The sequence below is a fragment of the Dromiciops gliroides genome, chromosome 2 (assembly GCF_019393635.1).
Source record: "Dromiciops gliroides isolate mDroGli1 chromosome 2, mDroGli1.pri, whole genome shotgun sequence".
Lineage (NCBI taxonomy): Eukaryota > Metazoa > Chordata > Mammalia > Microbiotheria > Microbiotheriidae > Dromiciops > Dromiciops gliroides.
Window position 1 is genome coordinate 332,268,923 of NC_057862.1, and position 27,827 is coordinate 332,296,749.

The 27,827-nt window shown below is 35.2% G+C and overlaps 1 protein-coding gene across 2 annotated transcripts in view; it reads right to left on the reverse strand.

Annotated features, from left to right (window-relative positions):
* GABRB2 (gamma-aminobutyric acid type A receptor subunit beta2) overlaps positions 1-27,827 on the reverse strand; it is a 256,620-nt gene that overhangs the window by 101,013 nt on the left and 127,780 nt on the right. For both annotated transcript variants that reach the window (XM_043989223.1, XM_043989224.1), the window contains exon 5: positions 12,932-13,014. In XM_043989223.1, the coding sequence (XP_043845158.1) occupies positions 12,932-13,014 (83 nt within the window). The remainder of the gene's footprint in view (positions 1-12,931; positions 13,015-27,827) is intronic.

Here is a 27,827-nt window from a genome sequence, read left to right on the forward strand (position 1 = left end):
AGCTGGGAAGTAATTTACTAGAATCAGAGAAAAAAAAAGAAGTGTCAGATAGCTCTTTTCACGCATGTAAAATGCAATACTTCCATGTTGCCACCTCCACAAATTAGATATTTCTTATGCACTTACAAATCAGAAGGGGTACAATATAGCCCAAGGCAATTAATCCTCAATATATTTTCTTCATTCCCCACCAATGGTTTGTATTAAATTTCATTAGGTTAGGATTCAAATAGTCCATCATACCAGAGGTTTAGGTAAAAAAACAAAATATATAAAATGCATAACCTTGATAAATACTGCCTGAAGGAAATAAAAATGGGTACGCAAGATCAATTGCTACCATTTTGTGGTAGACCCAAAGGTTGGCTTTATTTTATCAAGAAATAACATGGCTCCTTAATTTCCTATTTTTATAAAAGATATTGGGGCAATAGTTTGACAAGCATTTTAAAAACAGTACTTGACATCTTCCTGGTTTTCCACAATAAATAAGACCAAAATGCCAGACAGCATTGCTCTAATGGGAAGAGTACCTGCCAGTGTGATTTCTGGGAAACTATATCTTTCTCTATCCCCAAACATCCCCCATTAATTCCTGAAATCTTACCATTACTAATCCATTCTTCTGATAAAAGCTTTACTTTACCCCTAGTACTCTTAGAATCCAAATATACCTAAGGGATTAATCATGTCTTAAGGTCCCAACACTTCACTATACAGTAATTTAACTTACTGAGCTTGTAATCATAGAAAGTATACTAAGAGTCATGGGGCCTGGCTAGGTTTGACTTTGCTGTTTATTTTCTTTGTCATTTTGGCTAAGTCACATTTCCCATCTGACTTTCATTTTCCTCCTCTGCAAGAAAATCATAGGATCAAAAGCTTAAAACTGTAAGGAATGTCAGATATATACAACTTTTCACATTTTACAGATGAGAAAACTGAGTACCAGGAAGGTTAAGTGACTTGCCTAAAGGCAACAAAAGTAATTTAGTGCCAGAGGCGGGATTTGAACTTTGGTTTGATAGGTCAGTTCAGGTGGTGCCATAGTTAAGAAAGTACGCAAACACTCATGAGCATCTTCCTGAGTTCAAATATGTACTCAAACACTTACTAGCTATGTAACCCTGGGCAAGTCACTTGCTCCTCTGTGCCTCAGTTTCTTCATCTATAAAATGAGCTGGAGAATGGTAATGGCAAATCATTGCAATATCTTTACAAAGAAAACCCCAAATGACTGAAAAATAAACAACTTCTGATTCTGGTGGATGAAGTGGTTGCTAATATGCCTTTACATTGTAACACTCTCTATATAGCCTCTTTTTCAGGAAAGGTTTCACCTAGTAGGTGGTAGGATTTTGGTGGCATGTTTCTTTTATTGTTTTTGTATCACAGGGGGCTGGCAAGCAGGAAGTGTTTAAGAAATGTTTATGGTATTAAATGGAAAATGACAAGAGTCAAAATTAATACTGAAACTCAGAGAAGGAAAAGGGAGGATTCCAGAAAACCAAATAATTCTTCTCAGACCTAAGTCTCATTCAAAATGAATTTTCCCAGGTAAGATTGATATTTACATTTTGTGCAATGAGTGCATCTAGGAAAGCCTAATAAAAGAAAAACATTTTTGCATAGCAGTGGAGAGGGGTGTGTGTGTGTGTGTGTGTGTGTGTGTGTGTGTGTGTGTGTGTGTGTGTGTGTGTGTATGTGTTTGTTAGATGCAGCTCAGGACAGAAGAGAGTCCAAGTCTTGGTTCACTGGACAATAAACATCCAAAAACTAACAACAGCAGGCTTCTAGAAATGCTTCAGGGATTGTCTGTAGGTGTATTTATGCCTTTTGCTCACAGTGTGCATATCAGGTTTCTCAAAGTGCTCTCTAGACTTCACTTAAAATGCTAAGAGAGACACAAATGTGGCATTTTTTACTTAATTAGGATCAAGTTTAAAGTGAAGCCTAGCCAAAGAGAGAGTTGTTTTTTTCCTAGGATGGAAGAGATGTTGGCACCATTCCTCAGCATTGAGGCATGCTAAGTAAACACTTTAAAAAATATACGACAGATTACTTATAAATTTATATTGTTTTGAGGCAACCTGAAACAGCTTTTTGTGCAAATAATAGGCAACTTCACAGTGGAAGAAAATTATCATTAGGAAATGAAACTGAAATTTAAAGGAAAAATCTTTTCACCTAATGAGATTTGTAAAAAGAATGTAAATAAGTATATTGATCATGTGTTTATTGATAAATATGTATTGCTTCTTTTCATCTGCATTAGTAAAAATATATTTGTGTATATGTCTATATCAATATTTGTATCTCTTTATGTATGTATGTATGTATATATGTATGTATCTATCTATCTATGTATCAATCGCTACATCTCTGGCAAAGTCATTGATTGCCCTGAAGGAATCAGAGTCACTTAATCTCTTAAGAAAATGCTTTGCCCTGACAAATCCATAACATTTCTTTTAGAATGGCCTGAAACGGTTTCTTGAGAAATTCTCCAATTTGTAACAATGGCTTCCCAGGTCTTATAGTTACAGTTAGTTGGAGAAAACTGAATTACAAAATTTCAGGGTGAGGATGGACCTCAGAGTTCATCTAGTCCAATCCCTATCTGAAACATCAATCCTTTCTAGGATGTCCTCAATGAGTGGGTTTCCTGCTTCCTCTTGAAGCTCTTTAAGAATGAGGGAATTCACACTGAGTCTCAGAAAGGTGAGATGACTTGCCCAGCATCACTCAGGTGGTAAGCAATGGAGTCAGGATTCAATCCAAGATCCTTTGGCTCCAAATCATGTGCATTTTTCACTTCATTTGATAACTCTTTCCCAAAGTTGGAAACATCATTGAAAACTCTAGAATTTTCATCTCCAGTGTTTGTTTATTTTTCATTGTTATACCTTTAAACAATTCAGCAATAAAAGGTATGAGTGGTTAATAAAAAAAATAATGAGGGAATTTACTACTTCCAAAAGCAGGTTGTTTCATTTTGGGGTAATTATTTAATTTGGTGGAAGTGAACTGTACATTAAGCTGAACTATACTTCCATATATGTTCCAAACTTTAAGGGTTCTAATTCACCCTATAACAAGCAGCATAAAAGTCATTCCTGTTTCATATGACAACCCTTCAAATACCTGAACAAATTCATGACTTCCTCACTTGTTGTGCTCTTTAATTCATCATCTTTTGAGATAGGCATATAGATCTCGACCTGGAAGAAACCCCGGCAACATCTAGTTCAATTCTCTTAGTTTACAAAAGAGGAAAGTATAACCTGTGAAGATAAAGCATCCAAAGTGACATAAATAGTAAGACACTGGATTTGAAAGCTTGCATTCAGAATCTTTTAATCCTAGAACTTGTGTTCTTTCTGATGTTCTGTGTGTTTTCAGTGTCAGGCAAGGAAAATGGGGCCCAGTGATTAAAAGTGTCTTGTTCAACCAAGGTCACACAAAATGATGCAGGATTTGAATCTAGATTCCTTGACTACAATCTGGTGATTCTTCTTCTTCTTTTGTTGTACCCCATACTGAATATCAATATCACTTGAAGATGGTAAAAAGATAAACAGAAACCTCAAGTGCTGAGAATTTTCAAAGGAGGAAGGTAATAGAAATTAAAGTTGTATGCAGTGATGAAATGGTGAAGCATCTCCAGAAAGTTTGTGCTCTGGTTGTGTGTGACCAATGCAGGACACAACAGTGGTTTCACCTTCCTTGTTTTCAATGCTGTATTTCTACAAGTTCAAGGGAAGATTGCATTTGTCATCTTTTAACATTCACATTAGATGTCTTTTTCTCAGGAAGAATGTTTAAAAGTTTATTTTAAAATTCTATTTAAAAGAATATCTAAATGTCTATTATTTTAAACAAGATGCAGCCTTTCATATACAGATTCTGGGTATTTTGCCAGCCAGCAGTAGAATGGGACTCCAAAAATATTCTCATCCTGCTTATGGTAAATTCAGATGCAAAACCTCCCAGAGTTGAAACAAACCAATGTACATATTGGTCTTCAGACACCTCCTTTTGAAATAAAAATTATTTAGTGAAGCTAAGGAATCTGTTGTAGATAAACAATTAAACAAAAAGTTGTTTTCCTTTTTAAAATGTTTTTTTTTATTTTATCTGAGTTTAATTTCTGTCACAGGAGTTCAGTAGTCATATTTCTATACTTTGCTTTCCCAAAGCATATCCAATGTCTTTGCCAAATGTAGAAGCACCCACTCACAGCAGAACACACTCTTCTGGCCTTCTGTCACATCCTTTAGAGAACCTCTGAATGATTATAGATGACAACTGAATTATTTGGCCAGCTTATATGTTATATTAAACCATGAATGAATTCCTCTTATAAATTCATTGCTACTATTTATTACCAATCTCCACATCATAAAAGTGGATTTGTCGATAAAGAACTTTCAATTTAAATCTGAATTCTACTACTTTTTTCTACAAATGAGGAAACTGAGGAAGGTTATATGACTTACTCATGTCATACATGAAGTAAGTGGCAGAGCTGAGATTGGAACTCAGATTTTCTGAATCCAAATCTATTATGATCTTTCCATTACACCATGTAGGCCAAATCCCCATTTTTACAGAAGAGCAAAGGGATGTCCATGGAAGTAAAAGGAGCTTGTCTAATGTAATGAGTCTGTTGATCTGAATAGCCCAACTAAGAAGATGTTTGTATATAGAAATAGGCAGGAATGGAAGCATCCCAATTCCAACTCAGAACCCACGATATTACAAAAGACAGAAAAAAATGTAATAGATTCCCTGTAATTGTTATGACAGAGCTTGTCCCCATGCTTCTGGCTGATAAAAATCCATTGTGGATCTTCAAGACCAACAACAGAGAGCTATCTCTGAGCTAGAATAAAAACAATACTAACAGATCTCAGTGAAACAGTTTATATATAAGCCCAAACATTTTCCCCCATGGTGAGGTGACACTTATTCTGTACTCCCCCCCAACCCATGCTCCTGCAATGCTTGCATTAATTAGAATACTTTTTGAGTGTAAGAAAGAAAAATTAATAAATTCAGAAATTGTTTTCTTGAATTTTTTTCAGATTACAATCTTTTTTGAAAGTAGGCTCAATATCTCAATTATCTTTGTATCTTCCACAATAACTTTCACAATAAATTTTGATTAAAAGAATTATTTTTAGACATATTTATTCTTCAGTATATTTATTGTCTTTTGTTCAAATAGCTAAGTCAGCAATCTCCAAATTAGCTAATAGTTTTTCTGGAGAATTTTTAATGTATAACCATATCAAAATCCAACTGAGTGGTCAGGACCTAAAGGCAAATGCATTAGGCTGCCTGGCTTTAAGTCAAATGATTTGAAATATTCTAGAAATTCATTTGCATTTTGTCAATTAAACTCCCTGAATTGAAGAGCAAGGTTCATTTTCCACACCTGGAGCAATGTAAGCTTTTCAATTCCCTATTTAACTCTAGTTAATTTTTTTACTCCTCTAAAACTTCTTGGAAACCATGTTCCTTCCCTACTACTATGTGTGTGTGTGTGTGTGTGTGTGTGTGTGTGTGTGTGTGTTTGAAAAGCTTAGCACCCTTTTGCTCCCTTTAAAACTCCCATCTTGGGGCAGCTAGGTGGCACAGTGGATAGAGCACTGGCCCTGAATTCAGGAGGACCTGAGTTCAAATTCGACCTCAGACACTTAACACTTACTAGCTCTGTGACCCTGGGCAAGTCACTTAAGCCCAATTGCCTCACAGAAAAAACAAAACAAAACAAAAAAAAGCTCTCCCATCTTTCCAGTTCTTGCCTAGGTATAGAATGTTCCTGGCTTGGAATCAGAAAGACTTGGCTTCAAATCCAGTGTCTCAGATACCTTCAAATAACTATTCCCAGTGTCTCAGTCTCCTCATGGGCAAAACATGACAAGCAGCTAGAGTAGACATAACGTCTTTCATGGTCCCTGCCAGCTTTAAATCTATGCTACGAAGAAGCTATTTTCCAACTTTCCTGTCATTCAGGTAAAGAGCTCTCCCTCTTAAACTCATTCACTTTATGGCTCCTCCTAGGAATATTACAATATAGTAAGACAAGCACCTAAGTAAGAAGAACTGAAATAAAGCTAACAACTATTAATGTCTAAATTTCTGGCATGAATCAATGGGAAAGCTTTATTTATTTATCTATTTATTCTTTTATCCATCCATCCATTTATTTCTTTATTTACTTATGGTGGGGAGTTCTTAATGTACCTCAAATTACACATTTAAAGGATCACTTCCTAAAGGCCTGATATTAATGGTGTGTGTTTGTGTGTATGTATATGTATGTGCATGTGTGAAGGGCTTAAAAAAAAACAGAATTGTGATTTCATTGGAACTTCAACAAGTTTTTAATTAAGAACCTACTATGTGCCCAGGCATAGTGCTTAGCACTGAAAATACCCACAAAGATAAAAACGGTACTTGCTCTCAAGGATCTAACAATCTAATGGGGGAGACACATGCAAACCAATGTGTAAAAACAAGATACAGACAGGATCAATTATAGATAATCACAAAGGGAAGGTACTACTATTAAGATGGTAGTTGGGAAAAGTTTCTTGAAGAAAGTAGAATTTTCGTTGAGACTAGAATAGAGCCATCCAGATCAGGAAACTTCCTTAAAAACAATAGGATGGCACTAGACCTGCAAATTATACTCTTAAAGAGTTGTCTAGAGTACTAGAAAGGTAAATGACTTGTCCACGGTAACATAGCTAATACATGTCAAAGGCAGGGTTTGAACTCAGGTCTTCCTGACCCTGAGGCCATATTTTTATTTATTTTGCCAGGATGCCTCTGATAATGTATTGTTATTGTATATAAAGATAATATTATGAAGTTCATAGAGAAAAGTGAGACAGAGTAAGATAGTGGAAAAAGCACTAGACTTAGAGTCAGTGTACCTGAACTTGAGTCCTTGTCCTATAACTGCTTATTAGCCATATAATCAGTTTTCAAGATCTCATTTTTTTCATGTGTAAAATCTGGATAGTATCTGTACCAACTACATCATAGAGCTACTGTGAGAGGAACCTATAACCTTAAAAGTGATATGTAGTTAACAGCTAATATAATTATTTCTATTACCTATTTACCTCTAAATCTCCAAATAAAGTTGCCATAGGAAATATAAAAAGCATCATTTGAGCTACCCTGCTTAATTCTCAAGCAATATTGATTTTTATAAGTAACATTAAATTTTTAATATTATGTTAAATATGAGTGAACATCAATTACATCACACATAAAGGAAAAAAGAGAACTACATTTGACACTCTCCATCATTATAATGCATTATATTTTCTGTTCAACCCACGAGAACAAAGAGGGGAAAATAATAATAAAATATTTTACATTTGAAGGGAGAAACACTAAAATGCCTCAGAACACATCATTTTGTATGCCAGAGTCACTCAGTAGCCATTGATTTTACAGGGAAATAAGATTTTTGTAAAATATGTCTTCATTTTTGGATACTGAATTTTCTAATGACAGCAAACATTCTTACAAAATCTAATTTGGCACAATGTTGACTGAATTACTACTAAGGCAATATCCTCTTTTAAGTGCAGTGGGAAAAGGTATGTGTGTGTGTAAATCCACTGGATATTTTTGTTGATAGATAGATGATAGATAGATAATCCATCGAAAACATCCATATCCACACAGATTTGCATGCATGTATGTATATATGTATGAATGTATACATGTATATACGCATAGATACACATACGCACACTTACATACCCCCCAATCCCCCAAATTTAATTGATGTTCCCTGCCATATAGATTATCTAAAATCTGTTCAAGGGTGGATTGGCCCTTGAATTTACTACTTTAGTTAAGTTTGGACTTGAAGTTAGTATTATGAGAGGGATTCCCAGACTTGTCAATGGGCAGAGGTTCCATTGTGCATTGTACTCCTTATCACTTATGCAAAATGCTTGAAAATAGAACTGTTTTCTAGGTCAGGATTCTCCACTATCAGGAGCCATGTTTTATTTCCCCCCCTTCCTCCCTCCATAATGGCTGGCAATTTTATGAGGCCAGACATGGCTTTCTGTGTTACTTCCATTAGGGACTCCTGAGAGACTATCCCCTTACTTCTTGGAACAGAGATCCTTTTATCTACCTAGTACCCCTCCCCAGCAAATCATAGGTTTTAGAGTGTGAAGGGACTAACTCTAATCCTCTAAATTTAGAGGTGAGAAAACCAAAAACAAGAAAGGTAAAGTTTATTTGTCCAAGGACACATAGGTAGTATGCATAATTGCTATATTGAATCAAGGCCCTCTGACATTATAAACTCATATCATGTTTGTTCATTTTTTTTGATATACCATAGCAAAACAGTGGCTTTTAGAATTAAATATGTATTGGTATATCTGTGTTTGTAATAATAATGAGAGTTGACATTCACACAGTGCTTTGAGTTTGACAAAGTACTTTGGCTTTATTTCCATTTTGTGATTTATTTTTATCTCTTCTTAATTACTAATGCCATAGCTAGAGATAAATAACTACGCTAGCCAGAAAAATGTTTGTAAAGAACAAGGACTCACCTACTGCAGAAAATGTGTACTCTCTCATATATCTGAGTTTTATATGAACTACACAACTATACAATTCCACTGTGGAATTAAACAAATGGCTGTGGGTGGGGTTGTCTGTCTTGGGCTCCATACAAGGGAGTTTAGTTACTCAATGGCCATGGATAGTTCAATATGAGACCACTTTTACTATAAGTTGGGCTGATGACATGAGCCCCTAGGACAGTAGTGTGTCCATCCATCCATCCATCCATCCATCCATCCATCCATCCATCCATCCATCCATCCATTCATTCATTCATTCATTCATTCATTCATTCATTCATTCACTTATTACTCTTTCAACTTACATTTATGTAGTTGCAGAAAACAACTGTAACCAGAAGATTTGGAGCATTAAAGGGGGAAAATACATCTTAAGACATATAATAGGGCAGTTAGATGGCACAGTGGATAAGTACTGGTCCTATATGCAAGAAGATTCATTTTTCTGAGTTCAAATCTAGCTGCAGACCCTTACTAGCTGTGTGACCCTGGGAAAATCACTTAGTCCTATTTGTTTCAGTTTCTTCATCTGAAAAATGAGCTGGAGAAGGAAATGGAAAACCAGTATCTTTGTCAAGAAAATGCCAAATAGCATCACAAAGATTTAGGCACCACCAAAACAACTGAATAACAACAAAGAAATATACCAAGAAAATGCTTTCATAATACTTATTCTGCTTTTATAAATTACATCTCAGCATGTAGATTACTCTGAGAGTGGACAGTGGAATATAATGGAATAGAGTATGGACTTGGAGTCAGGAAGATCTGAGTTCAAATCCTTCCTGAGATTTTATTGTGTGACCCTAAAAAGTAATTTCAGGGCAGCTAGGTGGCGCAGTGGATAGAGCACTGGCTCTGGATTCAGGAGGACCTGAGTTCAAATCCAGCCTCAGACCCTTGACACTTACTAGCTGTGTGACCCTGGGAAATTCACTTAACCCCAATTGCCTCACCCCCCCCCCCCAAAAAAAAGTAATTTCACCTTTCTTGGCCTCAGTTTTCTCCTCTGAGTGATGAGGGGGTTGGCCTCTATGATCTCTAAGATGCCTTCCACCTCAAAAATCTATGATCCTTAAACACTACTGGAATCTAAAATAAAGAGAACAAGGCATGAAACATAAGGAAATGTGTTATCTAGGCCCACCTGCCTCTTCATTAATTATTTGTATGACCTCTAGGAAATCAGAGGCTCTCAACTTCAATTGTATAATTTGTAAAACTGAGGACATAATATCTGCTTCACCTACCTCAGAAGCTTGTGTTGAAATAGGAGAACAAAAAATGAGGACATATTAGTCAGTTATTATCATTATCAGTTAAACTCCACAAAAACCAATAGCATTACAACAACATCCACAAATGATAAAACAATTTCTAAATTCATTTTTTTGTTTTGTTTTTATTTTTGTTTTTATTTTTTATTTTTTTAGTGAGGCAATTGGGGTTAAGTGACTTGCCCAGGGTCACACAGCTAGTGTTAAGTGTCTGAGGCCGGATTTGAATTCAGGTACTCCTGACTCCAGGGCCAGTGCTTTATACACTATGCCACCAAGCTCTCCCCTCAAATGAAAATAGTTATAAAATATTAAAGTCCAGTCAAATAATTTGGATGGTTCCTTGAGATTCACTATATTGGAATTTGTCCTGTAACCATATGTTGAGAAAAGACCACTATGTTAAGTGCCCACTATGTGCTGGAAATAGAAAGTCAAAGAATGAAAAAATAAAAACTACTCTAAAGGAGCTCAAACAAATGATACACCAAAGACAGATAGATATATGCATATGTTTATCTGTGTATCTATCATCTATCTACCCCAATATGGCCATAGATATCTATCTAGATATAGTTCTATCTACATAGATATCACAGTGCTTGGCACATAGTGGGCATTTAACAAATGCTTGCTGATTGATTGAGGTTAAAGCATTGTTCTGAGCAGCATGTTGGCATTTTTGGCATTGAGGTACTCTTGTGTTTTTATTTAAAAAGCATAAAATGTGTGCACATTTTTGAGAAGTTTTATTTCTAATTATGTGTTTTAATCAACATTCTCATACTATATCTCTCTTCCTCACCAAACAATTTAGTGAAAATATTCTGTATACTTTTAGTGTTTTAAAGAAATTACAAATGTCTTGATGCATAGTTATAAATATATATGATGATCTATTTGTCATAATTAAGCAATTCTCGTTATGTAAGTTCTGACAGAATCTTGACTGTCGAGCCTGATGGCTCATAATAGAGAGAGTGCTTTATATGAAGCTATCACCTACCAATTGTTTGGTGAGAGGAGGTATCAAGCGCATAATTATGTACATATACACACATACATATATATATATTTGTGTGTGTATATATGTGTATGTATGTGTGTATGTGTATATACTTGAAACAACATCTTGTCCTATTTAATCTAAATCATTTAAAATCTGACTTTTTTTTTTGGTGAGGCAGTTGGGGTTAAGTGACTTGACCAGGATCACACAGCTAGTAAGTGTTAAGTGTCTGAGGCTGGATTTGAACTCAGGTCCTCCTGACTCCAGGGCTGGTGCTCTATCCACTGCACCACCTAGCTGCCCCAAAAACCTGACTTTTGATATGGATTTGAGCTATTAAATTATTATGTAAAATTTAGCAAGCCAGACCTACTATATGGTTGATTAATATATTCATAATAAAACAAAGTTTATAGCCTATAAACATAATTGACTAAAACCAAATTACCATAGGAGTAGGGTAGAGAATAAAAAAGGCCATCTTTCCTTGTGTAGACATCATGCAAGATATATGAGTGATTTTTTTTTGTGTGTGTGTGAGGCAGTTGGGGTTAAGTGACTTGCCCAGGGTCACAGAGCTAGTAAGTGTCAAGTGTCTGAGACTGGATTGTAAGTGATATTTTAAACATCATAAATTTACTATTAAGACTCAAAATAAATTCTCCTAATTTACAATCTATAAATTACTAAGCTACCAGGAAGGGTTATTTTATCTTTATAAAAAGATAATAATCACTATAAACTAGGACATTTAGGTAAAGTTTGGGCCTTAATTGGTATTAGAAACTCATGCCATCCCTCCCTCTCCAGCCCATGTCTGGATGCCCTTAAAACTCCAAACAAAGTTAGCCAGATTCTTAACATGCCAAGCACCTACTACTACTACTTAACTTTGTTTATACCTCTCAAATATTGGCTTATTAGTTGAGTAACATTGGGCCCTGGAGTATTTTGTAGTTGTTGTTTGTCCTTTGTTTTTTTTTTTTTTTTTGATGGGACAATAGGGGTTAAGTGACTTGCCCAGGGTCACACAGCTAGTAAGTGTCAAGTGTCTGAGGCCAGATTTGAACTCAGGTACTCCTGAATCCAGGGCCGGTGCTTTATCTACTGTTCCACCTAGCTGCCCCTGTCCTTTGTTTTTGAAGAGGAAGAGGACCACTGATATCATGCAGTGATGTCTCAACTTGCATATGGATTGGATTGAAGTGAGGAAAATTACACAAAGTCATTGGCTTCACTTTCTCTTCCAGAGTCATCAAAGTCCAGTGGCAAGACAAAAGTCAAGATGACTGGGAGTGGCTTGGGATGCAGCTTCTTTGATGTCTGACCAGGCTCTAAGTACTTCACAGCACCTGCTTCAGCTGCTGTTGGAACATTTGGTCTCATTTGCCCTTTCCACTGGGGAAAGACTTCACATGCTTGGAGTAGATATCCCCCTGACTCACCCACACATTTGAGATCTGTCAGTCACCATCATCCCAGTTTAACCCATTTGCCAAGATGGTTTTACTGAGGTATGATCACTGCACATGCTACAGCTTTTTAAAGCTGCAGGTGACAGTTGGGTGGAAGGTGGACACCAAAGGTAGAGGAGCAACCCTGAAAAGAGCAAGACACAATACCAGAGGTGCTAGTCCTCCCAGAATACCCGATACACACTTATATACATTTTATAGTAGGGGAATGAGTTTCACCCTTCCCCAATGCAATTGTTCATCTGAAACATCACTGATGGTAAAACTTGGAGATGGTACAAAAATGGTTAGGAGCAATAGTTGAGGAAAGAGCATTAATATCTATTTCATCAGATATGGAATTAACATATTTCACGGTGTACCAAAAACACAGTGACCTAGCAAGTGGCAGTCTTGACATGCCCTTGGAACTATAGGTGGCAAGTCAATATCTTCATAATATAAAACCGAACAGAGTATTTCAGCCCCTACAGAAAGCCAGATCAAAACCAGGTAGACCAGATGCTCAGTAGGATTCAGAGCAGTACTTACAGCTTTCAATCTCCAGGGTGCAGTTTTGTTCATCCAGAGGGTATCTGCGCAGATCCATCATGCAAGCAGCTGTGGTTGTAATTCTAAGGAGGAAATAGAAATGATGAGAACCATTAGTATACCTAATTTCTAAATTAATGTGTTTAATGACCTTGAAGACTGGTAAGATCCTCTGGGAACTGATCTGAGCATACAGGAACCTGGACTCCAGTACTGTCTCTGTCACTATCTATCTATGTGACTTAGAACGAATCTTTTTCCTTCTCTAGGCATCTTTTTCCTTTTTCTGAAAAATGAGAGGTTTGGCCTTTATGATCTTTAAGGTCCCTGCCTGATGAAGCAAACATTCTATGATTCTTTGATCCCTCAAGTTTTCTCCAAGTCCTATTTTATACATGAGAATCTCCAGTTTTAATGTCTCTCCCTCACTATTTTCTTTAATTTTTCTTCATTTTATCTACTTCTTCCCAAATACTACCTTCCTCCTGCAACCTCAGCATCCAAATTGTTCAAGTTCTCTTCTGATCAATAATTATTCCTATTTTTTCATATAATTCTCATTGAATATGTGATTTATATAACTAGTAATGAATTTCCCCCTACTCTCATTTGGTTTGAGTGATTGACATTATTCTACATTAATGATCTTCCTCTAAGTAGGAAAAAAACTCAAGGAAAAAAAAAACTTAGATGATTACAGAAGTAGGAGAATTAATATTTTATCATGTTGAAACAAATATTTTATTTGAATTAAAATTTACCTTTACTCTCATTTTTACTGCTAGGAGAAAGGGAAAATTGACCAAATATCTGGGGGCACACTGAGAAATTTGTATCTTCATTTAAGCTCCATAGTAGGCAAAATTTTTCATAAAGTATGTTAAAACCAGTTGTGACCAATACATTTAGATGCAAAAATGAAAAAAAAGATATCTAAATTCCCTCTTATCAACATTAATTTTACCTAAGACTGTCTACAGATACATGCCACAAAGTCTTTCCAAAATCACACTGTTCTCTCCCTTTTCAAATTACTTTGAATTTACTTATCTGTGTACATTTTATATAACCTCAGGAAAAGTAAGTTTCTTTTAGGCAATGACTATTTTTTATCTTGGTATTCCCAGAGCTTAGCACAGTCTTTTATGTGAATAAGGCACTTGATATTTGTCTAATTTAATTCATTCTTTGACTGCTAAACCAGACAAAATATATAAAGATTAGTGTTAGTGGCAGCTAGGTGGCACAGTGGATAAAGCACCAGCCCTGGATTCAAGAGGACCTGAGTTCAAATCTGGCCTCAGACACTTGACACTTACTAGCTGTGTGACCCTGGGCAAGTCACTTAACCCTCATTGCTCTGCAAAAAAACAAAACAAAACAAAACAAAACAAAAAAACAAAACCAACAAAAAAAAGATTAGTGTTAGTTTCAGGGTGGGGAAACAAGTCCATAGTTTTATTGTAGTTGGGATGTTTTTGATTGAATTTCATACCTTTCTAATCATAATTTTTCTAGTATGAAAACCCTGCCTTAGTAATGAAGTTCTGTACTAAGCAAAGTAAGAATTTCAAAAAGAAATGCTCTATTAGTCTTCAGGTATCATCAGAAAACTAAACAAACAGGAATGTGGGAATAGAGAAGTCAAATATACAAAGAATTATAAACATTCACAAAAATATACAAAGAACTATAAACAGTTATTTAAAGGGAGCTATATATAGCAGGGCTGAAAGTATTGTGAAGTCTGGAACTGATGTCTGGTTGTGCTTACTGAGGTTTAAAAAACTTGCTCTGCTGGTTAAAAAAAACCAAATAAACAACAAACAAACAAACAAAAATTGCCTTCAAGGAGAATAGCTGCAAACTCACTGTTGAGTGCTATGAACAAGTATATAAATACTATCTGAGGGAAATATTTTTATGTTAATTCCAGTGTGATGTAAAACAAGTATTTATGAACAAGCAGTTTTCTGATGAAGAAATCACAACTATTGCTATATGAAAAAATGCTCTAAATCACTACTAATTTGAGAAATGGAAATTAAAACAACTCTGAGGTATCACCTCACACGTATCAGATTGGCTAATATGACAAAAGAGGAAAATAATAAATGCTGGAGAAGCTGTGAAAAAATTGGAACACTAATGCATTGTTGGTGGAGCTGTGAACTGATCCAACCATTCTGGAGAGCAATTTGGAATTATGTCCAAAGGGCGATAAAGCTGTGCATACCCTTTGACCCAGCAATACCACTTTCGGGTCTTTTTCCCAAAGAGATCATAAAAAAGGGGAAAGGACCCACATGTACAAAAATATTTATAGCTGCTCTTTTTTGTGGTGGCAAGGAATTGGAAATTGAGGGGATGCCCATCAATTGGGGAATGGCTGAACAAGTTGTGGTATATGAATGTAATGTAATACTATTGTGCTATAAGAAATGATGAGCAGGCAGATTTCAGAGAAATCTGGAAGGATTTACATGAACTGATGCTGAGTGAGATGAGCAGAACCCTGAAAACATTGTACACAGTATCAACAACGTTGTGTGTTGATCAAATGTGATAGACTTGACTCTTCTCAGGTATAGAATAGTCCAAGATTGTTCCAAAAAGACTCATGATGGAAAACACTATCCAAATCCACAAAAAAAGAGCTGTGGAATCTGGATATGAAACCATACTATTTCTCCTTTTCTGAGGTTTTCCCCTTTTGCTCTGATTCTTCTTTCACAGCATGACTAATGCAGAACTATGTTTAATGTGATTGTACATATATAACCTATACCAGATTGCTTGCTGTCTTGGGGAGGGAAGCAGAAGGGGTGGGAGGGAGAAAAATTTGAAACTAGAAATCTTAGGAAAACAAATGTTGAAAACTATCTCTACATGTAACTAGAAAAATAATAAAATACTTTTATGATAAAAAACAAATGAACCATATCAATACACAAAAAAACAAACAAAAAAACAAGTATTGATGTTTTTTCCTCTGATAACACTCTTCTTATCTCCCCTCACAACTCTCCCAATTACCTAGATAGAAATTTTCAAAATGCTATATTACAAGAAATAAACAATCCAATAATAGCCATTATCAGCTAAGTACACATTTAGTGTTTGAAAAGTTAGTATATAAGCTATGTGACATTTAGTGAAATAACAAATCCCATGAAGTGGTCACACTATTTAATTTTGTATTCCATATTTTCATTGGGCTGGAACCAACTAATGTATTTTACATCATTATAACTTTAAATAGTGTGAATTTAAATAATGTTCCCACTCCACAATGATTCATTATTCACAGCAGTTAGGATCTAGTTGTACTTCATTTCTTCAGAAGTTGTTTATTCATCAATATCAGCTATCTTTTTTGGGAGGGAGAAATCAGGGTTAAGTGACTTGCCCAGGGTCACACAGCTAGTAAGTGTTGAGTGTTTGAGGTTGGATTTGAACTCAGGTCCTCCTGAATCCAAGACTGGAACTTTATTCAGTGTGCCACCTAGCTGCCTGAATGTCAGCTATCTAGATAATGACAATCTTTACTAAATATAAACACCATGAAAGCAGAGTTTGTGATATTTATAACATGTTGTCTTACACAGACTATGTTCTTCATAAGTTTTTGTTCAGTTGGAGTGAAGCAAGCAAAAAGAGGTGAGGAGCCAAAGGAGATATATATGGAATGAGTTCATGTTCATACTGTACTTTGTTATTAACAAAAGGTTTTCCTCATAAGAACCAGTGAAGTTCATAGTACTAATGTGTTATAGCAAAAGTAGCATAGTGTTGTCATAAAAGAACATTGGCCTTGGGATATGGAGACCTGAGTTTAAATCTTGCCTCTCATACTATTTGTGTGAATTTGGGCAAATCATCTTTCCTCTATTTCCTCATCTGTAAAATTAGAAGGGTATGGTACAGAGGGGAGTTGGACTGGATGATAGCTCCAATCTCTTCCAGCTTCAAAATTCTATGATTCTATGACTCCAGTTTTATAAAAGAGATAACTGAAGTCCAGATAACTCAGATATTATACTAAAGTTACATGGTTAGTCAATTACTGGTTGAGCTGGTACATATAACAGTTTTTGTCAATCTAAGTCAAATGTCTTTTAGATCAATGGTGTCAAATTCTTAGAAAGGAGGCCTGCTAATCTATATATAAGGATACCTGTGGGACACATATTGACTTAATTTCAAAATATGTAAACTGTATTTTATTATATTTTTATTTATTTTATTAAATATTTCCCAATTACCTTTTAATATGGTTTGGCTTACACTCTGGAGTGTTGCTGGACCAATGCAGCCTATAAGATGCTTGTCTGACACCTCTGCTTTAGAATTCACTTAATTTCTAAGTACATTAACCAAAGCTCAAGCACTTAAATTATAAGTGTCACTCAGAGGCCATTTGCTCTGATTTTAGATATACTTCTAACAACCTTAGCTAATTGGGTTTCTGGCTCACAAAATATCATAAGCAGCCAATTAGAAGGCTGTTGTTGTAGGCATGTACCACTAAATGACAGCTATCAGCAAGGATAAAGATAGAAAAACTTTTACAAAATTTAAAATGAATTAAAAATTAAGAAACAAGACTTAGTAATCAATATATAGCCCTTATTTTCTACTAGTATCCACACAATATACAGAGAACTAGAGGAAGGTTCCCATATGGTAGGTGAATTCCATGTGGAGGAATTATAGGAGGACATAGGAAAGAGTTGTAGAGTATGAGAAGGTATGGATGGGTTGAGGTGCTATCCCTAATGATTATATGACAAGTAACTACCATAAATATTTTGTGGCACTGAATTTCATTTGAATGGACAAAAATCTAGCTTAAATGCTAACCAGTTAACTCTATTATATGAACTAAAGTCACATTTGTTTCAAATGTACAAATCCAAAATAAAATATGTAAGTTTTGACCACAAATCGTTCCAACCTTTAGATTACTCTTACACTGATAAATTATTTTCTTCATTATATTCCTGATAACTCATGGATAAACATTTATCTTTTTTTTTTTTTTTTTTGCGGGGCAATTGGGGTTAAGTGACTTGCCCAGGGTCACACAGATAGTAAGTGTTAAGTGTCTGAGGACGGATTTGAACTCAGGTACTCCTGAATCCAGGGCCGGTGCTCTATCCACTGCACCATCTAGCTGCCCCCAACATTTATCTTTAAATCTCAATATTAATGTAAAAAATCAAACCCATAATTATCAAGAAAGCTTATTGTGAGTACAGCTTTTTCACTAATTTTCAGAAAAGCTCAGAGGTAAGATACTCAAGCCTCTATTCCTTGTTTGCTTTTTGATTTAGAACACAGTAAGGTCTCTACAGGGAAAAATCAATGAAACAAATAACATTTAATGGACTTTTCATGAAAATGCCTACTGCTAGATCTTAAAAACGTTAGTGTGGAGAGAAAAAAAAACACCTTAATCTTTCTTAAATCATTGAACACATCTGCCAGTACTGTAAAATCAGAGTAGTAATCATTTAGTAGGTGTCCCAATTAACTCAAGGTCATTATAAAATATACTATCACTTATCTAACCCCAAATGAAAATCTCACTGATGCTTTTTTTTTTAGTTAGAATAAGGTGGTAGTTTATTTAGGAGCAAGGGAAGTGGGGGGGAGGGAAATCATGAAAGAAATCCTTGGACTTGTCATGGGGAGATAGGCACAAAGCATGTGGCTCAGAGGTACCAATCTCCCTCACTGATTCTTGTGGAGGGGATCCTTTTGATGAAGAGGAGACAATAGAGCTTAGGTTTGTGAAAAGCAGAGAAATACACATGTGATCTCTGGAGTTCAGTTACACAATTCATGCTGCAAACGTTAACATTTTGCTTATCTTGACATATATGGATAATATTCAGCCTCATGATAGAATGGAGAACAATAATAATGAAGCTGGGTTTGGAACCAGAGGGCTAGATACAATGTCCAATTCATCCATTTACTACCTATGTGACTCTGGGCAATCAGTCAATCAATCAACCAGCCTTTATTAAGCACTTATTATATGGTTCTAAGTGCTGGAGATATGAAGTAAAAGGGAAAAACATGGTCCTTGTTATCACTTAACCTCACTGGCCTCAGTTTCTTAATCCTTAAAATAAAAAGATTGGATTAGATGATCTATGCCATCTCTAGTTCTAAATCAATGAAATGAAAAAAAGTCTGTTTGCTGATCATAAAAACATAGACAATGAAATTTTAACACTAAATACCTAAATTAGAAACACAGAATCCCTAAGATAGATATGAACTTCTATCTTCTATCAGCCAATGGCATTTTCTGTTTTGATCAATTTAGAGAAATAGTTTCACACCACAAAAAGGTAAATTATTTTAGGATTACATTCTAGGCTTTCTGAGCTAGGGGTTTAATCAAAGATCTTACACTCATGTGAAATGGCATCTATTCCTCTCATTTCCTATGAACCTAGCAATGTGCTGATTAAAGGGGGATGGCTGAAAGTGAAATGGGGGAAGGGACTTTATCCCCCTTAATTTAGACATTATTTTTATTTTATTTTTTTTATTTTGGTTTTTTGTGGGGCAATGAGGGTTAAGTGACTTGCCCAGGGTCACACAGCTAGTAAGTGTCAAGTGTCTGAGGTCAGATTTGAACTCAGGTCCTCATGTATCCAGGGCCAGTGCTATATCCACTGCGCCACTTAGCTGCCCCTAGACATTGTTTCAGTTAATATTGCCAAAATACCAGGTCATTGGCCCTGAAAGAGTCCCCCAAATCAGTAAATCAATAGCTATATTTGTATTTCTCTCAAGAGTTTTTACCCATACAGTAACAGGTACTTTTTAGCACCATGACATCAGTTAGACTTAACAATTGCACTATTGTTTTAAGTTTGGATAAGACCATTAATGATTATTGAGAAATAATATTTACCTGCATTTATCCCTTGGCATAACAAAACTCATAATCAAAGAAGTTCATGGGCCAGTCAACATGGATTGCCTGAAGATTTACAAGAATCAGTCTATGTATGAAAAAAGTTTTCTCTGCACAAGATCTCAGTAACAATCATTACAAGATTGGATAGATAGTTCAAATATATTTAGTTTTTAGTAAGGAAAGCCTAAAATACAACTTTATTAAGATTTCTTGAGTCACTATTCCAAATGTATACCATAATCTAGAACAGGGCTTAAACTTTTTCCACTTGTGACCTCTTTTCACTGGAGAAGTTGTTACACAACCCCAGGTATATAGGTATATAAAGTAGGTATACATAACCTTTTACTGTTGCTAGATTTTTCACAACCCCCACATCCAGTTATATGACCTTATATAGGGTTGAGACCCACAGTTTAAGAAGCCGGGATCTAGATAAAAGGTACTTTTCATGTACTTTGTTTTTCCTGTTACTTAAACCAAAATCTTTGGAATGATTATGAATCTCCTTTAGAATGCTCTGCAATGCTCCTGGGATGGGATGTAAATAAGACAATATTATCTATAAAAACAAACATTCAGAGGACATCATCATCTACAGGGAATTGTTCTTCAACTTGGATTCTATGACGGATCTCCTCTAAGGAAGAGATACATATTTTTAGTGAACATATATTTCCCTGTTATTATATATGTTTTTTTCCTATGAATTATTACTGCTTGTCAAATAAAGTTATAACTCTCATATTTTTTCTTCCAAGGATTATTATATAATTTTTATAATGTATAGGAAACACCTCATTGAATAAAGAAGAATACTTTTAGGTAGCACTTCCAATGAAATCAAAAGATATTTTAAAAAATTGGTCATCAAAGAGTAAACATAATGGGGTCTTATATTCTTTTCATTCATCTTTCAGTCCCTTGTTTGCTTTAAAAAGATGTGGACTCATGAAATATTACTTACAAAAACTTGACTTTTTAATTTTAATATTTTTCCTCTTAATACTGTTATAAGGGGTGCTATTAAAATGTAGAAATAATTTTTTTATTAAATGTATGCACATGTAGGTGTGTGTAAAAACATCTCTTGGTCATCTTTTATAGGTAATAGAAAGGTCTGATACTTGCCCCTCTCCCCACTGTTTGGAATTTTCCCTTCCATTAGATACCTTGCAAATCAGTCCCTCAATGCCCTCAAAATTGTGTCACCTCCAGCATGGATCTTCACTGTGTAAACTTGACCTTGTCTAGCCACTTTTCCCAGTATGACCTTGTCTGGCCACTTTTCCCAGGTTTGAATCATGGCACATTATAGTCTCTGAAGAACTGCAAGCAGGGATCAACTAAAGGTACCCATGGAGAGCTACATATAACATAAAAGAAATCACAAAAAAGTGACACCAGGGATGCTATTAAAAGTGTTTGAGGGGCAGCTAGGTGGTGCAGTGGATAGAGCACTAGCCCTGGAGTCAGGAGTACCTGAGTTCAAATCCGGCCTCAGACACTTAACACTTACTAGCTGTGTGACCCTGGGCAAGTCACTTAACCCCAATTGCCTCACTAAAAAAAAAAAAAGTGTTTGAGCAAAAAAAAAAAAAATAAGGGTGAGGGAGGTTTGCAGGATTTGTGACAAGAGTAAAGGATAATCAGTAGACAGCCCAAATTTTCAGTTGGTATCTGAAGGATGTCAAGGGAAAATAAATTTCCCCAGCACATTGGGTGGACTTTGGGGAGGATATCAATCAGAATAATACAGGTTGGACAGGCATGGATGGGGGAGGATCTGTACTGTTGAAGGAAATATATATCCTTGAGATTATGGGTCCATTTGAGTATTTAATTAATATTTAATGTTAAAAAAGAAATTTTCTCATATTTTCTTTGTACAAAAAAACAGATGTTTTAATCATAAATTTAAATTCTGTTTCATTATAAACCAGTCTTTTTAATTTGAAATGAATGTTAAACTTTTTAAAGAATATATTTTTGGGGTGGCTAGGTGATACAGTGGATAAAGCACCAGTCCTGGATTCAGGAGTACCTGAGTTCAAATCTGGCCTCAGACACTTGACACTTACTAGCTGTGGGACCCTAGGCAAGTCACTTAACCCCCATTGCCCCGCAAAAAAAGAATATATTTTTATGGAGATAGAAAATATAACTGATTATTCAAATGTATATAACACACCAGAGTATATATGGTTGAAAAATGATGGTTCAATTTGACTTTTTGATTTTTACTTTTTACAGACAGTTAAACATTGTTAAGCTATATTTTACTGTGCTAAGTTAGGCCACATATTCCTTTCTTTCTGAGTAAGTGTTCCTAAATCTGCAAAATTAGTAATGATCCATGGCTAACTATGTTATGAGTCATACAAGGAACTTGTGAAAATTAAGCAAGAAAACTAATTTTTTGAAAAATCCAAATTTAAGGCTGTAGAGAAATTAAAATGAAAAACACAGTGATCATATCTAGCCTTCCTTAAGTTTCTTTGTCAGGATCTGAACCATGATAGTCTATGGGAATGTACTAGATTGGATGTCATGATACCTGAGTTTTAGCTTGGGATCTCCTATAGGACCTTGGCTAAGTCACTTGCCTGTTTTGGGCTTCTTTAGCTATAAATTCAGAGTATTTAACTCTGAAGTCTCTTCCAACATTAACATTCTATGATTCTATTTCTTCTCCTTAAAACATATACAAAAAAAGCCAACAACATGATATCCATTAAGGGAGACAGTCAGTTTTGTGAAGGGCTTAGGTATAGGAGTCCTGTGGTTTATTTTGGGTAAATGCAAAAAAAATCAAATGCACATTCATTTGAAATAGAGTATGAACTGAAGACTTGGAGTTCTTACAATTCTATAGCCAAAGATGTTATTTCTTTTCTTAGTATCTATTGGGCCATCTTAAGAAGATAGCTACTGTGAGATTTAAAATTGGATACTAGAGCATTAATCTCCCCTCTTTAACTTTTCCCTTAATTTATCTCCCAGACTAGTAAATGGAAGAAACCTCTGGTTTCTAGTTAGAGCTTTTATTGTTTGGTAGTTACAAGGTGATGTTGATTAGAGGGATAGGAAAGTAGAAATACAAAACAAATAGTCTTAAGTCTAAGCTTAGTCTATATTCTGTATAAAACTCACCAAAAGCCCAAGGCCACCTTTGCGGGGAGAGAGCCGAGTCAAGCGAGCCGGGCCGCGTCCAACTCCAGTCAGCGTCTGTCTGTGTGTTGCGCCAGTCCTCGGACCAGGAGAGCAGGAAAGAGATCTCACTTCCATTCTCTCCTTGCCTTTTAAGCTTGCACCCTGGAAGTGAAGTGCTTAGCAGCTGGGCTGGTGTGCGTAGCCCATGTACAGCCATTGGTCTCCTGGTCCGAGGACTGGCACGGCACACAGACAGACGCTGACTAGAGTTGGACACGGCCCGGCTCGCCATTAGCAGCACGTGCTTGACTTGGCTCTCTCCCCCCAAAGGTGGCCTCGGGCTTTTGGTGAGTTTTATACAGAATATAGACTAAGCTTAGACTTAAGACTATTTGTTTTGTATTTCTACTTTCCTATCCCTCTAATCAACATCACCTTGTAACTACCAAACAATAAAAGCTCTAACTAGAGACCAGAGGTTTCTTCCATTTAGTAGTCTGGGAGATAAATTAAGGGAAAGGTTAAAGAGGGGAGATTAGTGCTCTAGTATCCAATTTTAAATCTCACACTAGTAAGTTGGGTTTTTCCACCCAAAAAAAACAAGAAGAGAATTTAACACACAAAAATGTACAACAAACTTAATTCTTAATATTTAGATTCATTCTTACTCTTCACAGTGAAATTGTACTTCTATTGAATGCCAGAATTAGTGACTTTTCCACCTCTGTCCAAATAATTGAAGCACTCGTTTGTCATGTCATCCTAACTGAATGGTTCTTTTATTGTAACATTCTTTTTGTTTTCTTCTCTGTGAGTGGAAAGAACACTGGACTTCAGGTTATAAGACTTGGCTTTTGGTCTTGGCTTGACTATTAAGTAGTTTTATTTCCTTCAGTATCTTCTTTCACCAGTTTGACACTCTTTAATATGGCTGTTTAACCAACAAAAACACTATAGGAATTCTAAAAATAAAATGACACAACCCTTTTAACAGGAAAAGGGGAAGATATAAATAATTGGAAAGAAAATCATTGTTCATGGCCGGGGTACATCAATATGATATAAATGATTGTATGACTCAAATTACCATATATTTAGTATTATGGAAGTCAAACCACCAAGGTGTTAACTAGGGGAAATAATATATGTTGAAATATTTATGGAAAATAATATATATTGAAGAAAGAAAATATCAAGGGAAAATGGTAAAAATAACAGTGAATTTGCCTATCATTACTAAATCCCAAATTTTATTATAAAGCATTAGCAATCAAAACTATTTGGTACTAGTTTAAAAAATAAAGAAAAGGAAAGTAGATGAGTGGAACAAGATAAACAGAAGCTAGAAACAAGTAAACAGGGTATCTCAGTTTACAAGGAAAATTTTAAAAGTTTTACAGAAAATAAATTTGTACTAGCATCTTATATCATTTCACACAAAGTTCCAAATGGATGAATGATTCAATTATAAAAAGTAAAAAACATCATTAAAAACAACAATAACAACAACAGAGGATATTGCCAAGGGGCACTTTTTACAAACTATTGGGAGAATGTATAATGAAGGATAGAGTTGATTGTAGAATACAAAATTATAGAAGACATAATTTTTACTATGTACTTAAAAATGTTTGCACAAATTAATCAATGCAGCTAGTGCAAGAGAAGAAGTTTTTTACAAGGATGAAAACTTTACATCAAATATCTCTGATAGAATCTGATATCTAAAATACATGGGAAACTGAAACAACTAGTTCTTTCAGGTGAGATTAAAAGTCATTATCTAGTAGATTTGTAGTCAAAGAATATAGTTCCCAAAAGGAGAAATATAAACTACCAACAACCATATGAAATAATATAAATCATTAATAAGAGTGATGCAAATAAAAACTATTCAGAGATTTTAACTCATAGCATGAGCTTAACAATCATTAGAGACAGAAATAGTTGATGTCAGAATGGCTTTGGGAAGGCAGACGCCTTAAAAACATTTTTGGCAAAGTTCTGTTTTGAAAAACAACTTGAAATTATATGATTAATATTACTAAATTGTTCATGTACTTTGACCTACCATTTCCACTCCTGGGGAAATTGCCTGAGAAGGTAAAAAACTGGAAAGATTTCATATAAAACAAATTATTAATTGTGGAATATTTTTTGTGGTTAGGTAAACCTAGAAAAAATATAGGTTCCTTTTGACTGGGTAAACAGATTGAATTTAATGTTTTTGAGCTTTAAGAAATAATAAATATATCGAATTTACTAGAACCAAGAGAACAATATAAGCAAGACATAAAGAAGACAATACTAAAAGATAACAGTATACAGGTCAAGTGCAAGGATCCTTACTGTGTTCCAAATGATATATACCTTCTTCCTCTCTATAGATAGGTAATATACTACAACTATCACATATTTCCATACTTGGGGGGATTCCTTTTTTTTTGTTGTTCTTTGACAAATAATATATTATGAAGTATGGGTAGGGAAAGGTTGTTGGGGAAAGAGTACAGAGTAACAAATAAAATGAAGAAGTAGAATATTAACGTAAAAGAAATTTAAAATAAAACAAAGAGGTCTAAACTAAGGTATTTTTAAGGTCCATTCCCACTTTGAAACATGATGATTCCACAAAAAAACATATCACATATTCTATGGCTCTACATATGTTTCATTTTTACACTATTCACAAATTAAAAGAGTATGTCATTGCTGTATATTATGTTTAAATCAGTTATAGAGAATCGATCAGTGCAAACAAGTCAATAAAAGCCTCTCTCCTAGAAATTACAAGTAATACTCTTATTGAAAATCTTTTGCACAGTATTCTGTTTTTGTTAATATTTTAAAAACATATTCTTACAATAGATTATAATTGGTAAGCATAAAGGTGACAGCCTGTATAGATAGAAGGAGTTTCTTCACCTGGGAGTTCCTAATACCAATGAAACCATAAGGTTTGTCATTATCACTTCTGTTAAATACTGTCTGTGGCTAAATGGAGACCTGGATATATTGTGAACTCAGCGGGAAATGGACTAGATTATTTTTTTAAACCCCTTGTCTTTTTAAAACATATATATATTTAGTGAGGCAATTGGGGTTAAGTGACTTGCCCAGGGTCACACAGCTAGTAAGTGTTAAGTGTCTGAGGCCGGATTTGAACTCAGGTCCTCCTGACTCCAGGGCTGGTGCTCTATCCACTGCGTCATCTAGCTGCCCCTTAAAACCTGTATTTTTATAACTTGTTAAAATTTTTTCTTATCTTCAAGGACCAATTACAGTCCCAACTATTTTATGAATCTTTTTCTGATGCCACCTAGAAGAAATTTTTTTTCCCTCCTTAAGGTCTCCTAACATTTTGTGTAGATGTCTTCTTTGTATTTATTGCCTAATATGCACTACAGTTGTTACTGTAGGTCACTAGTGTCCTTGCAAGCCCTGTATTGACTCAGAATACCACAAATGAAAAGTATATTATATTGTACTTTTATTTAAAACGCACATTTCCCAATTACATTTTAATCTTGTTTGAGGCCATAATCTGAACTCTAAATATGAGTTTGCCATCTCTGCTGTAGACTATAAATTCATGGATAGTAGGGACTATTTGTGTTTATTTCTCCCTAACATCTAGCCCCGGTTCTGTGTTCTTTGGAAAGGTCCATTAATGCTTATAAAAACTGAAGAGTTATAGTAGCCTAAAATTTCACGGTTCTGCTGTACTTAGTGTTATATCACCTGAGAAGGAAGGAGATGGAAGGTGATCCTAACAATTAGATCTATGCTATAGTGGATTGGACTGGTTTGAGAAATGATAGCTTTCCTCTCACTTCTTCAGTTAAAAGATGGGTGGTCATTTGTTAAGTATCTTATAGAAAAGGCATTTTTTTTTTTTGTTTTTGTTTAGGTACAAGTGGAATTGGATAACACTAGTGTTTCTTCTCTCCACTAGATACAATTTTAAGTAAGATCATGAAGAAAGTCCAAGTCTCATACATAATGTAGTATGTTATTCAGGATACTCAGTGAATACCCAATGAATAAATGGATCCTTAAATGACTATTTTAGGCTACAGATATAATTTACTTTTCATGTTTTAATATCATACTACTGAACTCTCTGAGATTTGGAAGGCTATTCTTCCCACCGACCTCTTATTGAATTCTTCCACTGTGCTTCTCACAATGCTAGAAATAGAGTAAGCATGTAATAATAGTTGACTTGTAGACTCATTGACTGGTATATTAATCCACTCTGAAATCTGCTCTCAGATCACTGTGAAATCCACTCTGTATCTTAAACTCTGCTCTCCTTGGTTTCAACTCCACACAAGATGCCCCTTCCATGCCATCACCTCTAATCTCAGCATCATGTTGCTAACTCAGTCCTTGATGGACACTACCTCCCTCATTTTCCTCTCTCCTCTGTTTAAAGGGCTGGAGAATGGAGTACCAAATTTCTCCCAATGACTCCCTTAAAGAGGGTGGAAAGTGGGCTTTTCTGCTTCATCTGCTCTGAAGCTGTATGTTGTCTCCCTGAGGGCAAGCACTATCTTTCCTTTTTAGTAGTTGTTTACTGTTCATTAGATTATATTGGATTAAAATGGATTTTAGAAATCCCCTAGTCTAAACTTTTCATTTATTAAAATAAATTCATGAAGGTGGAAAGTGACTTTCTGAAGGTCACACAGTTAGTGGTAGATTTGGGAGTCGAATCCAGGGTTCTTGACTCCTAGTCCAGTGTTACTTATGCTATGGCATGATGATATGCATGTACATATACAGATAAATAGATGG